At 37.9% G+C, this 16,494-nt stretch overlaps 1 protein-coding gene across 1 annotated transcript in view; it reads right to left on the bottom strand.

Moving 5' to 3' along the window:
- LOC128568860 (protocadherin gamma-C4) overlaps positions 1-15,899 on the bottom strand; it is a 187,890-nt gene extending 171,991 nt beyond the window's left edge. Inside the window, exon 1 of the mRNA XM_053566805.1 lies at positions 13,317-15,899. Coding sequence (XP_053422780.1) covers positions 13,317-15,737 — 2,421 coding nt within the window. The 5' untranslated portion in view covers positions 15,738-15,899. The remainder of the gene's footprint in view (positions 1-13,316) is intronic.
- Positions 15,900-16,494: the final 595 nt, after the last annotated feature.

The following is a 16,494-nucleotide window of genomic DNA, read 5'->3' as shown; positions in this document are numbered from 1 at the left end:
GATTTGTGGGTCAGAAACACCTTTTCAAGAACATGATTGAAGCTGAATCCTAAAGGGCAGGATTAGATTAAGGAGGCTGGATTAGTATTCTAGAACCTCAGGACAAACACTTGATGATGAGAGGCAGCATGGAAGCTGAAGGTGAGTCTATTAAGTAAAGCTAAGAACAGTAAGGGGGTTTTCTTCACATTATGAATCAGTCACTGGAAGCTGTTGGAGGTTGCTAAGTCCTTTTTCTGATATTTAGTGTTTTCTTAGGGTTTAAATCATAATACAACGATGTCTTCTTACTGTCTCATTTTTATGTACTTCTGCATATGTTTCAAAAATAAATTTTGAAATATTTTATATAAACATACTAGTTTAGAAAATAATATAACCTAAACCTGTGTGTATAGCATTTGCCTTTATCAAATCTTAACATCTCATCATTTTAATGGGATCAATTTCTAAACTTAATTTTGAATAATTTCAGACTTACAGAAAAGTAGCAAAATTGTACAAAGAATGGGGACATACTGTATCCACATTACCCCAAATGTTAACATTTTGGTTTCATATTCATTCTGTCATTTCAGAATAATTGCAGACAAAATAAGCTGTTACTTTTAAATACTTCAGTGCTCATTTCTTAAAATTGAAACCATTTTCTTACTACCAAAATATAATAAAAATCATTGAATTGGTATTGAGATAGTTCTCTTATCTAATCTACTATCTTACCTATGGATCTTAGTTAAATTTTGCCAGTCATCACAATAATGCCTTTTCATAGCAAAAGAAAAAAACGTTCTATGGTATACATATACCACAGCTTACCAATCCATTACTGGGTTGAAGGACATTTACGTTGTTTCTACATTTTAGCAATTATAAATTGGGCTGCGATAAACAGCCTAGTACAAGTGTCTTTATAATAAAAGTTTTTTTTTCCTGGATAGATGCCCAGTAATGGGATTGCAGGATCAAATGGGAGGTCTAGGTTGAGTTCTTAGAGGTTTCTCCATACTTCCTTCCAAAAAGGTTATATTAGTTTGCAGTCCCACCAGCAGTGTAAAAGTGTTCCTTTCTCTCCACATCCGCACCAGCACCTGTAGTTTTGAGATTTTGTGATATAGGCCATTCTCACTGGGGTTAGATGGTATCTCAGAGTGGTTTTAATTTGCATTTCTCTAATAATTAGGAATGATGAGCATTTTTTTCATATGTTTGCTGGCCATCTGTCTGTCATCTTTAGAGAAGATTCTATTCATCTCTCTTCCCCATTGATGTATGGGATTGTTGGTTTTTTCCTTGTGGATTAATTGAAGTTCTGTATAGATCCTGGTTGTTAAGCGTTTGTCTGATTCAAAATATGTAAATATCCTTTCCATTGGGTAGGTTGTCTATTTGCTTTGGCTGTTGTCTCCTTGGCTGTACAGAAGCTTTTCAGTTTAATTAAATCCCATTTGTTTATTATTGCTGTTGTTGCTATTGCCATGGCAGTCTTCCTCATAAAGTCTTTCCCCAGGTGGATATCTTCCAGTGTTTTTCCTATTCTTTCTTTGAGGATTTTTATTGTTTCATGCCTTAAATTTAAGTCCTTCATCTATCTTTAATCAATTTTTGTGAGTGGAGAAAGGTGTGGGTCCAGTTTCAGTCTTTTACATGTGGATATTATTCAACCATTAAAAAAATGGAGATTTTGCAGCATTTGTACTAACTTGGATGGAGGTGAAACACATTATTCTTAGTGAAGCATCACGGGAATGGAGAAGTATGAATCCTATGTATTCGATTTTGATACGAGGACAATGAATGACAATGTCACAGTGGGGCATGGGAGAAGGAGAGACCAGAGAAGGGAGTGGGTGAGGGAAAGGAAAAGAAAAAAAAAAAAAGACAAGAAAAGAAAATAGTGATTAATTCTCACATAAATTGGATTTAATTTTGACCAAAGTACATTACTTAAACATTAATTTTTAATTCAACTTGTTAATATATTGTTTGGAATATTGCATCCTCACTTATAAGTGAAATATGTTTGTAATTTCCCCTTTAGAATAATATATTCTCTCCAATTTTAATATCAGGTGTACCCAGATCAAGTAGAATTATTTTGAAGTATTTCTTCTTTTTCTATTGTCTATAAGATTTGGCATGATCTGTTTTTTTAAATTATCTTTTACTTTTATTTATAAATATTAGCTGTCTATTTTTTGAGACTTAAAAAAATAATAAGAAGTTAACTGATGACTCCATACTGAATCTCAGAGTCAAAGCATTCTATAATAGACATGCTCTTATTTGACAATGTGAATGTTACTTTCTTTGCATTATTATTGCTTAATATTTTGATGCAGCAATTCTCTGATTTCTTTTCTGAATGTATTTATGTTCGTTCATTCTTTACAAGGTCTTTGTTTCTAGTCCTTATCTTAAACATTGTTATTGTTATTAAATTTTAAGTCTTGAAACCTAATAAACACATGTATATGTAAAAAAAATACAGAGGCGGTGCCTGTGGCTCAGTGAGTAGGGCGTCGGCCCCATATGCTGAGGGTGGTGGGTTCAAGTTCAAACCCAGCCCCAGCCAAACTGCAACAAAAAAATAGCCGGGTGTTGTGGCGGGCGCCTGTAGTCCCAGCTGCTTGGGAGGCTGAGGCAAGAGAATCGCGTAAGCCCAAGAGTTAGAGGTTGCTGTGAGCCATGTGATGTCATGGCACTCTACCCGAGGGCAGTACAATGAGACTCTGTCTCTACAAAAAAAATAAATTAATTAATTAAAAAAATAAAATAAAATAAAAAAATCAAATTCCTGAGAAACAAAGAAAGAATGAAGAACTGTCACAGATTAAAGAATACTAAGGAAATATGGCAAATAAGTGCAATGTGGAATTCTGGGTTAGCCTCTGAAACAAGTAAAGAACATTAGGGGAAAAGCTGGTCAGATCTGAATTGTCTATGATGTTAATTTCCTGATTTGGTGATTCAATTATGATTGATTAAGTTGTTAACATTAGGAATGCAATGTATTATTTTTGTGACTTTTTTTAAATTCTAAAATTATTTAAAAATGGAAATATTCAAAAAGAAAAAATAGAAAAAACAAAAAAAGAAAAAATGTTCTGGTCTAAGATCTGATTTAGGATCATGAATTACATTTATTTATGTCTCAGTTGTAGTTAACCTAACACAGTTCATTAGGTTTTTTTTTAAAATTTCCTGGCTTTACACCTTTGATTAGTACTTACCAGTTTTTTTAAAATTAAATCATAGCTGTATACACTAATACAATCATGGGGTACCATGCATTGGTTTTATATACAATTCGAAATATTTTCATCACACTTGTTAACATAGCCTTCCTGGCATTTTCTTAGTTATTGTGTTAAGATATTTATATTTTACATTTAGTAAGTTTCACATGTACCCTTGTAAGATGCACCATAGGTGTGGTCTCACCAATTGTCCTCCCTCCACCCATCCTTCCCGCTCCCCTACCCTCCCTCTCCCTCTTCCCTCTATTCTTAGGCTATAATTGAGTTATAGCTTTCATATGAAAGCTATAAATTAGTTTCATAGTAGGGCTGAGTACATTGGATACTTTTTCTTCCATTCTTGAGATACTTTGCTAAGAAGAATATGTTCCAGCTCCATCCATGTAAACATGAAAGAGGTAAAGTCTCCATCTTTCTTTAAGGCTGCATAATATTCCATGGTGTACATATACCACAATTTATTAATCCATTCATGGATCTATGGGCACTTGGGCTCTTTCCATGATTTAGCAATCATGAATTGGGCTGAAATAAACATTCTGGTACAAATATCTTTGTTGTAATGTGATTTTTGGTCTTCTGGATATATACCTAGTGGAGGAATTGTAGGATCAAATGGCAGATCTATTTTTAGATCTCTAAGTGTTCTCCAAACATCTTTCCAAAAGGAACATATTAGTTTACATTCCCACCAGCAGTGTAGAAGTGTGCCCTTTTCTCCACATCCACACCAACATCTCTGGTCTTGGGATTTTGTGATATGGGCTAATCTTACTGGAGTTAGATGATATCTCAAAGTAGTTTTGATTTGCATTTCTCTGATGATTAAGGATGATGAGCATTTTTTCATATGTCTATAGACCATGCGCCTGTCTTTTCAGAGAAGTTTCCCTTCAAGTCCCTTGCCCAGCCTGAGATGGGATCACTTGTTCTTTTTTTGCTAATACATTTGAGTTCTCTGTGGATTCTGGTTATTAAACCTTTGTAGGACACATAACCTGCAAATATCTTCTCCCATTCTGAGGGCTGTCTGCTTGCTTTACTTATTGTGTTCTTGGCTGTGCAGAAGCTTTTTAGTTTGATCTGGTCCCAGTAGTGTATTTTTGATGCTGCTTCAATTGCCAGGGGGCTCCTCCTCATAAAATATTTGCTCAGGCTGATTTCTTCGAGTTTACCCTGCACTTTCTTCTAGTATTTTTATAGTTTCATGTCTTAAGTTTAAATCTTTAATCCAGTGAGAGTCTATCTTAGTTAATGGTGAAAGGTGTGGGTCCAGTTTCAGTCTTCTACAGGTTGCCAACCAGTCCACCCAGCACCATTTGTTAAACAGGGAATCTTTTCCTCACTGAATATTTTTAATTGACTTGTGAAAGATCAAATAACGGTAAGTAGCTGGGTTAATTTCTCAGTTCTCTATTCTGTTCCATACATTTACCTCTCTGTTTTTGTGCCAGTACCATGCTGTTTTGATCACTATCGATTTACAGTATAGTCTGAGGTCTGGTAGCGTGATTCCTCCTGCTTTGTTTTTATTTCTGAGTAATGTCTTGCTACTCCTGTTTTTTGCTGATTCCATATAAAAGGAAGTATTATTTTTTGAGATCATTAAAATATGACAGTGGAGCTTTAATAGGGATTGCATTAAAATTGTATATTGCTTTGGGTAGTATGGACATTTTAACAATGTTGATTCTTCCCAGCCATGAGCTTGGTATGGTTTTCCATCTGTTAACATCTTTGACCAGTTATTTTGTAGAATGTCTCTCATTAAAGTCTGATTTTCTTTTTTTTAATGATTAGGTTCATGTTCTGTGAGTTTTGGCAGGAATACTACAGAAATATTAAATCCTCATCGCATCTTATCAGAAGGTGTATGATATCTTTGTACCATCACTGCTAATGTTAACTTTGATCATTTGGTTCAGGTGGTGACTTCCGGGATTCTCTGTTGTAAAATAGTGTTTTCCTTTTATAATTAATATGTATCTTTTAGAGATATGCTTTGGATATGTGAATACTCTAAGTTTTAAATATGCTTTCACCATCAATGATTCCCGCCTGAAACAATTATTACCATGGTTGATGGAGATCAATTTTTAGAAATAAACCTAAAGAGAGAGAGAGAAAAATCCTTCTGGTACCCTTCCTTAATAACAGTTCTCTTCTTCCCTCCCTAGAGGTAATCACCTTCCACAATATAGCATTTATTATTCCCATGCATATTCTTAATTGCATACACACATATTTGTAACTTTTTGGACTATTTCAAATTTATACAAATGGTAACAGGCCATATTTACTTTGCAATGCACTTTTTCCTCAATATTACATTTTTGAGATTTATTTTATGTTGATATTTTTCATTTTAACTGCTATACAATATTTCATTATGTGAAAATGCCTGTTTATTTCCCATATACCTGTATGGAAATATTAAGTTATTTTGTTATCCTTTTTCATTTTGCTTTCCATCCTTTATTTCCTCTCCTTCCCCCTTTCTTTCTTCCTTTTTCTTAAAAATTGCAGACGATAGGTAATCAACCTTACTAGACATGTCTTCTCATAAACACATTTATCTAGACCTAGGATACTAACCAAAATGGAATTGTGAGGTCAACTTGTATGTATATTGCTTCAGTTATAAACCAGCACCAAATTTCAGGTCTTAAAACTACATGGTTTCATTTGTTCAATAACTGCCATTCTAGGTTGGTATCAGCTGTTTTAGTTCTTCTGGTCTCAGTGGTGATTACTCATGTTGTAGCATCCTTTGCGGACTGGGCTGAACTGATGTGCTGGGACATCTGGGTGGTTTTATAGTTTTACAGCCTCTCCTCTTTTCATATGGCTTCTCTGTGTGTGTGTATTAGTGTTGCATGATCTTTTTTTTTCTTTTGAGACAGAGTCTCACTGTGTTGCGAGTGCCATGGCGTCACAGCACACAGCAACCTCAAACTCTTGGGCTTAAGTGATTCTCTTGCCCCAGCCTACTAAACAGCTGGGACTACAGGTGCCTGCCACAATGCCCACCTATTTTTTGGATGCAGTTGTCATTGTTGTTTAGCAGGTCCAGGCTGGGCTGGAAACCGCGGGCCTTGGTGTATGTGGCTGGTGCCCTACCCACTGAGCTATGGGCACACCAGTGTTACATGATCTTACAAGCAGGATAATGGGACTTATTTTTCTCAAAAATTTGTGGTAAAATATATATGAAATGTTATGATTTTGATCATTTTTAGGCATACAATCTTCTGGCATCAAGTATATTCAAGTTACGTTGTGTGTGACCATCAACACAATTCACCTCCAGAACTTTTTCATCCTCCCCAACTGAAACTATGTACATATGTGTATTAACCACCAGCTTCCTGTTCTCTTTTGCCAGCAACACTTGGCAACCATAATTCTACCTTTTGTCTCTATGAATTTGACCATTCTAGAAATGTCGTGTAAGAGAAACCATGTGTTCATATTGTATATGAAACCAGCACATTGTACCCCTTGATCGCACTAATGTACACAGCTATGATTTAACAAAAAATAAATAAATAAAAAAAAGAGAGAAACCATGTGGTATTTGTCCTTTTGTCACTGGATTATTTCATTCAGCATAGCACTAGCATAGCATTGTGTATTATGGCTGCTATTGTCACCATGGGACCCAAACTACGTAACCATCGATTAAGTTGTTTCAGGTGATGCAAAGCCAAAATTTCCCAGGCATGCATAATAGGAGGGGCTTTAACCACCTAATTGTTGCAGTTTGGCCAGGGCTGGGTTTGAACCCATCACCCTCGGTATATGGGGCTGCCGCCTTACCGACTGAGCCACAGGCGCTGCCCTTAACAACCTAATTGTTAATATCACCAGTTTGATAGACTGGCCACATTGGGATTACTCATTAGACTGACTAATTGGAAAGGCCATAAAAGCTTGACTCACTCCCAGATTGAGTAGTTAGATTTAAGTGTTGTCTTCTGTGTCTGTGGCATTCAACTGAAGTTGAAGGTCTTTTCTTCTCTCAAAATAAGTAAAGTAGTATCAGCTTCTATGCATGTCAGAAAATGAGCCCTTTTAACACTATGAACACAGGCTCAATTATTCAAGTCCCCACTTTCACTTCTTTTTGGGGTAATATCCATAAGTAGAATTGCTGGATCATATGATAATTCTGTTTAATTTTTTTAGAAATCACCATACCTAAAGAAACTACATCATCTTACATTTCCACCAGCAAAGCACGAGGGTTCCAATTTCTCCATATCCTTGCCACACTTCTTTTCTTTCTTTTATAATATTAGCAATCCTATTGAGTGTGAGGGGGTATTGGTATCTCTTTAAAGTTTGGATTTGCATTTCCCTAATGACTAATGATATTGAATATCTTTTTCATGTGCTTATTGGTCATTTGTATATCATATTTGGGGAAAATGTCTATACTTTATCCATTTTAACATCCTGTCATTTTTGTTGTTGAGTTGTAGAAGTTCTTTATATATTCTGGATATTAATTCTTATCAGATACATGCTTGAGAAACACTTTCTCCCATTGGAATGTCTTCTCAATCCATTGATATTGTCCTTTATTGTACAATAGCTTTACATTTTGAGTAAGTCCAGTTTATCAATATTTTCTTTTGTTGCCTGTCCTTTTGGTGTCATATTCAAAGAAATTATTAACAATTCCAATGTTAAGAAGCTTTCTTCCCAGTTTATTCTAAGAATTTTGTAGTTTTAGCTCTTATGTTTAGGTCTTTGGTTCATTTTTATTTTTTTTGAGACAGAGTCTTACTCTGTCACCCTGTGTAAAATGCCATGGTATCATAGCTCACAGCCTCAAACTCTTAGGCTCAAGTGATCCTTTTGCCTCAGCCTACCAAGTAGCTGGAACTACAGGCATCTGCCACAACACCTGGCTAGTTTTAGCAGAGACTGCGTCTCCCTTTTGCTCAGGCTGGTCTTGAACTCCTGAGCTCAAGCAATGTACCCGCGTCAGCCTCCCAGAGTGCTAGGATTACAGGCGTGAGCCACTGTGTCTGGCCTCTTTGATTCATTTTGAATTAATTTTTGTATATGGTATAAGGTAGGAGTCCAATTTCACTTATTTTGCATGTGGATATCTAGTTTTCCCAACACCATTTGTTGAAAAGACTGTTCTTTCCCCATTGAGTGGTCTTGATATTCTTGTGAAAATTCATTTTACTATATATGTGAAAGTTAATTTCTGGGTTCTTTATTCAATTCCAGTGGTCTATATGCCTGTCTTTATGCTGGTACACACTTTTGATTATGTATCTTTATAGTAAGTTTTGAAATTGGGAAATGAGGCCTCCAACTTTGTTCTTTTTTTTTTTCAATATTGCTTTGGCTATTTGGGCTTCCTTCAGGTTCCATAGGAATTTTATGGTGGATTTTTCTACTTATGCAAAAATCTCACTCATTCGGATTTTGATAGGAATTTCATTTAATCTGTAGATTGTTTTGGTTAGTTCTATATGATTATAATAGATTCTTTTTATCAAGTTACAGACATTTCCTCCAATTTTCAGTTTGCTAAAAAAAATTTTTTTAAGCATGTGCTGAATATTCTCAAGAGCTTTATTGTATGCCTCTATTAAAATAAGCATATGATTTTTTAATCTTTAACCTCTTAATTTGGAGTTTAAATTATTAGTTATTCTTATAGTATTGAAATATCCTTGCATCCCTGAAATAATCCCCACTTATTAATAAACTATAAACATTGTCTTTTAAATTTATAGTGGATAGGATTTGATAATAACTTAATTAAAATTTTGAATCAATGTTTGTAAGTGTGATTGCCCTTTTTTGGCCTCACTTTAGTCTCTTTGCCATTTGGCTCTTTTTCCTGTTGAACTTTTCTCATTTTCATTTTCATGCATTCTTCTCAAATCATTGATGAAAAATTTCTTGGAAAGAATTGATATCAACTCAACATGTTTTCAAGCAGAGCTCTTAGTTTGTTTTTAAAAGTCTTTTCATTAACATTGTTTTGATGCTGTTGAGTCTCCTTAAATAACTGCTCAACACCCCTCAGTGCAATTTTCTGAAGACCTGTCTCTGTTTCTTTGACTTTGTAAATACCAGGCTTTACTGGATTTATTATTTCCCACTCATGATTCTTGTTTTTATATCAAGCTGTTTTATTTTTCCTCAATCTCTCTTGATTTTCCTTCTCTTTTCCCTTTTCCAGGTTTTTGTTTTTGATCAGAATTTTGGGTTTTCTTTTAAGATCTTTAAATAGAATTTTAGTCATGGCATTTGCCGAGTATATATGAGTCCCAACATTGGACGTGACAGAATTTTCATTTTCCCTTCACTGGTTTTAGTATGACGTTTATTGTCTGCTTTTTTTAGTTGTTGAGACAGAATCTCACTTTGTCACTCTGGGTAGACTGCCATGTCATCATAGTTCACAGCAACCTCAAATTCTTTGGCTCAGTCGATTCTCTTGCCTGGGCCTCTCAAGTAGCTGGGACTATAGGTGTGCACCACTAAGCCTGGCTAGTTTTGTCTCACTCTGGCTCAGGCTGGTTTCAAACTCCTGAGCTCAAGCAATTTACCCACCTCGGTGGCCTCCCAGAGTGCTAGGATTACAGGTGTGAGCCACCACTCCTGGCTTTGTTTTGCCTGCTTCTATTGTTTCATCATTAGAATTCTTCCTAGGTTGCATTTCAAAAACTTATACTTTGTTTTTTTTTCTGTTATTTTCTTTTAAGTTTATACTGGTATAATGTTTTTTGCCTTATTTCTTGAGTGGCATGCTAAATTCATTAATCTTAAGTCACTTTGTTGGCTTGTAAAAATTTATTACATTTATTTAGAAATTTACTCCTAAATGCTGTTTTAGCTGCATCTCACAATTTTTAATCAATAATATTTAAATTTTCTTCATTAAAAAGTTTTCATTGTTATGCTTTTTGAAATCTAAAATATTAATATAACAACAAAATAGCATAGTTATTTACAAGTATAGATTTAAATAGCCAAGCTTTCTTTGTTTCCTTGTTAAATATTTGCTTTGGGTTTTAAGTACTTGTTATAAAGCATGTATATTATTGGTAATCTGAAATTCAATGAGATGAGCCCTTTTTTGTGATGGTCAGGTAATAAACTATTGTAGATTTTCCATATGCTTATGTAAAGAAGGCTATTCTATATTTGTTGTGTATAGGATTATATACAGATCTATCAGATCAAGCTTATAGATTCTGTTGTTCAAATCTTCTTTAAGCTTACTGATTTTCTGCCTGTAGGGTCTATTATTTCTTATGGAATTATGTTGAAACCTCCTGGCAGCATTTTCAATGCTATAATTTTAGGTGATAGAGCTCGTAATTTTTATACTCTCTTAACCATCGTTCTTTTTATAATTATGATTAGTTCATTTTTGAAAAAACAATTAGTATTTTTGTCTTAAATACTATTTTGTTATATCAATATTAACATAATTGCTATCTTTTGTGTGTATATACATATTTAGTTTTAGTTTCAATATTTCAGTGTAATTTTATTTTAAGCATATGCCTTGACAGCAGAATATGAATTTTAAAAATCAACCAATTTGGTAACCTCTGTCTTTTAATAGGTAAATATTGCTCATGTGTATATATAAACACAAAAATTTTAAATTATAAGAGCTAAGAAAATCCAGAATTGAAATAACCAAAGTTATTGAGAGTTTATTCAGTACTAAGCAGAAAAATAAAAATAAAAATCCAACAGACACACAGAAAAAATGAAAGTCTTCAAAAGTTATTGTAAAGAAAACAGAAACAGAGATTGTGTTTAAAAATAATGACAGGCTCAGGGCAGCACCTGTGGCTCAAAGGAGTAGGGCGCTGGCCCCATATGCTGGAGGTGGCGGGTTCAAACCCAGCCTTGGCCAAAACTGCAAAAAAAAAAAAAAGAAAAAGAAAAAGAAATAATGACAGGCTCGGCGCCTATAGCTCAGTGGCTAGGGCGCCAGCCGTGTACACCAGACCTGTCAGGTTCTAACCCAGCCCAGGCCTGCCAAACAACAAGGACAACTACTACCAAAGAATAGACGGGTATGTGGTGGGCACCTGTAGTCCCAGCTACTTGGGAGGCTGAGGCAAGAGAATCTCTTAAGCCAAAGAGTTTGAGGTTGCTGTGACACCATGGCACTCTACTAAGGGTGACATAGTAAGACTCTGTCTCAAAAAAAAAAAACAACAACAAACCCCAATAAAAATAATGACAATTTATTGACAGAAAATTTCTCATTAGCATCAATAAATCCCAGGAGACAATGTGTTTTGAAATTTTGGTTTGTACATTAATGTCAGATGGAAAAGCTTTCTTTGTTGTTTAAAAAAATTTTTTTTTCTTTCCACTCTGTCTCCATCTCTCCTTCCCTCATGGGTAATAATGGGTAATAAATTATCCACATTTCCAATTCAGCGCCCTTTCAGAAAGAGAGTTAGCACTTCACACTGCTCCTCAACCCAACCACTTACATTATGATCACAGTCTCCTTTTCTTTTTTTTTTTTTAAAGGACAGCTTTATTTCTCATAAAGGGTCTTTTTTTTTTTTGGCCAGAGCTGGGTTTGAACTCGCCACCTTCAGCATATGGGGCCAGCGCCCTACTCCTTGGAGCCACAGGTGCTGCCCCACAGTATCCTTTGCAACACTATTTCTCAAGTTGCATTGTAATTTTTTCCTCATTTTTCTTGTTACTTCCTTTCATAAATTACTTAAACAGATCCATTTTTCAGCATGCATAAAATATCTCATAATAAGAGACTAAACAAAGGTCTAATATATATAAGACCTTTCTATAGGTCTTAATATAATTTTATATTAACAGAACTAAAAGTACTACTTTAGACAATACTCGACTCTTCAAATGTTCCCAAATAAAATATCACTGCATACTGAAAAATGACATCTACTTTAAATTCAGGATTAAATCAGATATTTATAACTTAAGACAATTTGAAAATAGTATTTATCACATAAAAATTGGCAGGGCTGGGCGGCCCCTGTGGCTCAGTGGGTAGGGCTCCGGCCCCATATACCGACGGTGGCGGGTTCAGACCGACAAAACTGCAACCAAAAAAAATAGCCGGGCATTGTGGCAGGCGCCTGTAGTCCCAGCTACTCCGGAGGCTGAGGCAAGAGAATTGCCTAAGCCCAGGAGTTGGAGGTTGCTGTGAGCTGTGACGCCACAGCACTCTACTGAGGGCAATAAAGTGCGACTCTGTCTCTTTAAAAAAAAAATAATGGCAGGGCTTTTCTAGTGAAACACCATTCTTTCTAGAAAAGATGGTGGTAAACTCAGAACAATGAAAGGTTTTGGCCAGAGACTAGCAAGAAAATGTTAGATGTGTTTTGAAATTTTGGTTTGTAGATTTATTTCGAGTGGAAGAGCTATTTTTTTTTTTTTTGGTAGAGACAGAGTTTCACTTTATGGCCCTCGGTAGAGTGCCGTGGCATCACACAGCTCACAGCAACCTCCAACTCCTGGGCCTAAGCGATTCTCTTGCCTCAACCTCCCGAGTAGTTGGGACTACAGGTGCCCGCCACAACGCCCAGCTATTTTTTTTGTTGTTGCAGGTTGGACGGGGCTGGGTTTGAACCCCCCACCCTCGGTATATGAGGCTGGCGCCTTACCGACTGAGCCACAGGCACCGCCTGGAAGAGCTATTTTTTTTTTTTAATAAATTTGTTTTTTCTCTTCCCCTGTTTCCCTCTCTCCTTCGTTCAAGTGTATTAAATTACCCATGTTTCTAATGCAGTGCTCTTTCCAAAAGATAGAGTGCACCTCACATATACTCCTCAACCCAACCACTTACATTACGATCACGGTCTCCTTTTCGGTGTAAGAACAATTAGAAATATACCTGTATAAAACATGGAGACTCAATCTTGATTTTCCAGCATTTGCAATAGAAATCTACAAGGATATATGGGTTAGAAGAACGTGTTTATAGTAAAAAGTGAAATCGAGTAAGTAAAATCATAAATTATTTTTATCTAGAGAGCTTATAAATTCATTACGAAAGATTACCTGAGAAAATGTTTCCGGTTTGTCTTCAAGTAAAGACTGGGGTGCAGATAGAAAATCCTTTTTCTCACAGCTTTCCTGGCTGATGAGCGTATCCGCGTAGTTGGGCTGGGGGAAGATCAGATGACTCTTCCTTGAGTCCGCGGTGAGGGAGACCTCGTGCGAGTAAGTCTGCAGGAAAGCCCGCACTCCATCCACGCCCACGAAGTGCGAGGCGGGCACGCACGACAATCCATCTTCAGCAGCCTGAAACAGGCGTGACTTGTGCCACCGCCGAAGCCTGAGCCCAAACAGCAATATGATGAAGGCAAGAAAGACACAGGATACCGCAGCCACTGCCACTACCAGGTACAGTGTGAGGCCTGAATCATCGGGATCAGCTGCGGTCTTGATATCGCCCAGGTCAGCCAGGACATCAGGGATGCTGTCAGCCACTGCCACCGTGAGCGTGACGGTGGCTGAGAGAGGTGGCTGGCCGTGGTCTTGGACGGCCACTACAAGGCTCTGCTTCAGCGCATCTCTGTCCAGCAGGGCCCGCGCAGTGCGCACCTCGCCCGTGTGCAGCCCCACCGAGAAGAGCCCTGGCTCGCTGGCCCTGAGCAGGCGGTAAGACAGCCAGGCGTTCTGGCCCGAATCTCTGTCCACTGCCACCACCTTGGTCACCAGGTAGCCAGGCTCTGCAGAGCGGGGTGCCAGCTCCACACCAGTGGAACCGTCTGTGGGGAGAGCAGGGTATAGGATCTCGGGAGCATTGTCGTTCTGGTCCAGCACGAACAGGCTCAGCGATACGTTGCTACTGAGAGGAGGATTCCCATTGTCACGCGCTGTGACTTTAAATTGCAAGTCCCGGAACTGCTCATAGTCAAAGGATCGCAGTGCGTACAGGACCCCAGTGTCAGAGTTGATAGAGAGGTAGGAGGACAAGAGCGCCCCCTGGATGGTGTCCTCTGTAAGGGAGTAAGTGATTTGTGCATTCTCATTGCTGTCTGAGTCGTGGGCTCTCACAGAGAAGATGGAGGCGCCTCTGGGGTTGTTTTCAGGAATGTAGGCAGAGTAGGAGTTCTCATGGAAGGTTGGCGGGTTGTCATTGATATCTGTCACTAGCAGGGAAATGTGGGTTTCAGAAGACAGGGTTGGAGTTCCCTGATCTGTTGCTGTCACAGTGATGTTGTACACAGAGGTAAGTTCTCTGTCCAGTGTTCTTTTGGTCACTAAACGGTAATAATTATCAACCAACTTTTCCAACTTAAAGGGTAGATTTCTAGGAATGAAACATGTGGTGTGGCCATTGTCTTCAGAGTCTTCATCCTGTACGCTGATGACAGCAATTATGGACCCAGGAGGAAAGTTTTCTGGAACTGCAGTGGTGACAGAGGTGATGGTCACTTCTGGAGCATTATCATTTATGTCCAAAACATTGACTAATACTTTAGCTCTGGCCATGAGCCCCGCACCATCCTGAGCTTGAACTTCCATGGAATAAAATTTGTATTCTTCAAAATCCAGTGGTTCTTTATTTGATATTTCTCCTGTATAAGAATCTAAATGAAATATTTGGGCCACTCTCTGGTCTATATTGTGAAAGGAGTATGTTACTTCCCCATTGGCACCTTCATCTGGGTCAGTGGCATTTACCATGAGTAGCTGAGTGCCCAGTGGCACATTTTCTGGGACACTTATGTGGTATTGTGCCTGAGTAAACGCTGGAGGGTTGTCATTCACATCCACCACCTGGACACAAATTTGGAGGGTCCCTGAACGTACTGGGTCACCTCCATCAGAGGCTGTGAGGGTGAGGTGGTGGACGGCTTCTTCTTCTCTGTCTAGGGGATTCTGCAGCACCATCTCTGGGTGTTGGGACCCATCAGGTCCCTGTTGCACATCTAGGGAGAAATGGGGGTTGGAACTGAGCTGGTAGCTCTGGAGTGAGTTCATACCGACATCAAGGTCTCGCCCAAAAGGCAGAGGGATCCTGGTTCCTGGAGTGGTTATTTCATTCATTTTAAATTCCAATTCCTCTAACTGAAATTGGGGGGTGTTGTCATTAATATCAATTATTTCTACTTCAACAGGGAAAAGCTTCATTTTATCCTCAACAAGGATGTTAAAACTCACAAGACATGGAGTGCTCTGAGCGCAGAGCTCCTCCCGGTCTATCCTGCCCGCAGAGACCAAGCTACCACTTCTCGGGTTCAAAGCGAAAAGCTGCAGCCTACCTTTGGAGACAATGCGGACTCGGCGGTCTCCCAGATCCTGGGGTTGTAACCCTAGGTCCTTGGCGATGTTGCCCACGAAGGAACCTTTGTCTATTTCTTCTGGCACTGAGTAGCGGATGGTCTCAGCCTCAGTTTTCACTAGCAGTTCCAGAAAAAGGCACAGTAACATTAGCCTGCTGCAGCAGGTCAGATTCGCCTGAATCTTCATTTCTCTCTCCCTTCGTAGTTTTCTCCTCGTCCAGTACCAAGGGTATATAGTTTCTCTGCTTTTCAGAGCCTAAATTTTCAGAATTCTGAGCGAAGAGTCCTCCAGAAGCAGGATTTGGGCAGCCTCAGGGAGGCAGTTTTCATCTGGCAGGGACCGAGGTTCTAAGAAACACAAGGTGTTTTTCTTTTTTTTTAACCGCCCCCCTTGTGAGGTCTGCTGGTATCGCCCAGATTGGTGAACAGCGACGCCCAGAGTCCTAACCAGTTACTGCACTCCTAGAAAATATTTAAATTTCCTCTTCTCATTAACCTGATATTTTTCTTAAGTCTAGTTTATTGTCAAGAAATAATCTTGAAAAAATCTATAATACATGTATAAAAGGGATACTGCTCTTTTTAATGTATTGAAAACTTGTCTAAAAGTTGCTAAATTGCAATATATAGGAGAATACCAGAAACCTCAAACTATCTGCTTTCCCTGTTTGCTCTCTAACATCACAAAAAGGAAAAAAATCATCCCTATACGTTTTCTGTAGTATATCTCAATCACTTGATCATTTACCAGGCACACAGCTTCCCTTTGACTGGATAATAAAAAATTGAGGGGAAAAAATAAAGTTTCAGATATAAGCTAGATTTTAAAAAATTGGACCACCAAATTTTTTCCACTGTGCCTTGAATATTTATCAGAAACCTTTGGATTCTGAAGGACGTGGTTTAATGCTGTCTTTGTTTTCCCAAGTATCTATGAATTATGT

This window comes from Nycticebus coucang, chromosome 17, assembly GCF_027406575.1.
Source record: "Nycticebus coucang isolate mNycCou1 chromosome 17, mNycCou1.pri, whole genome shotgun sequence".
NCBI lineage: Eukaryota > Metazoa > Chordata > Mammalia > Primates > Lorisidae > Nycticebus > Nycticebus coucang.
This window is presented reverse-complemented; position numbering and strand designations above follow the sequence as displayed.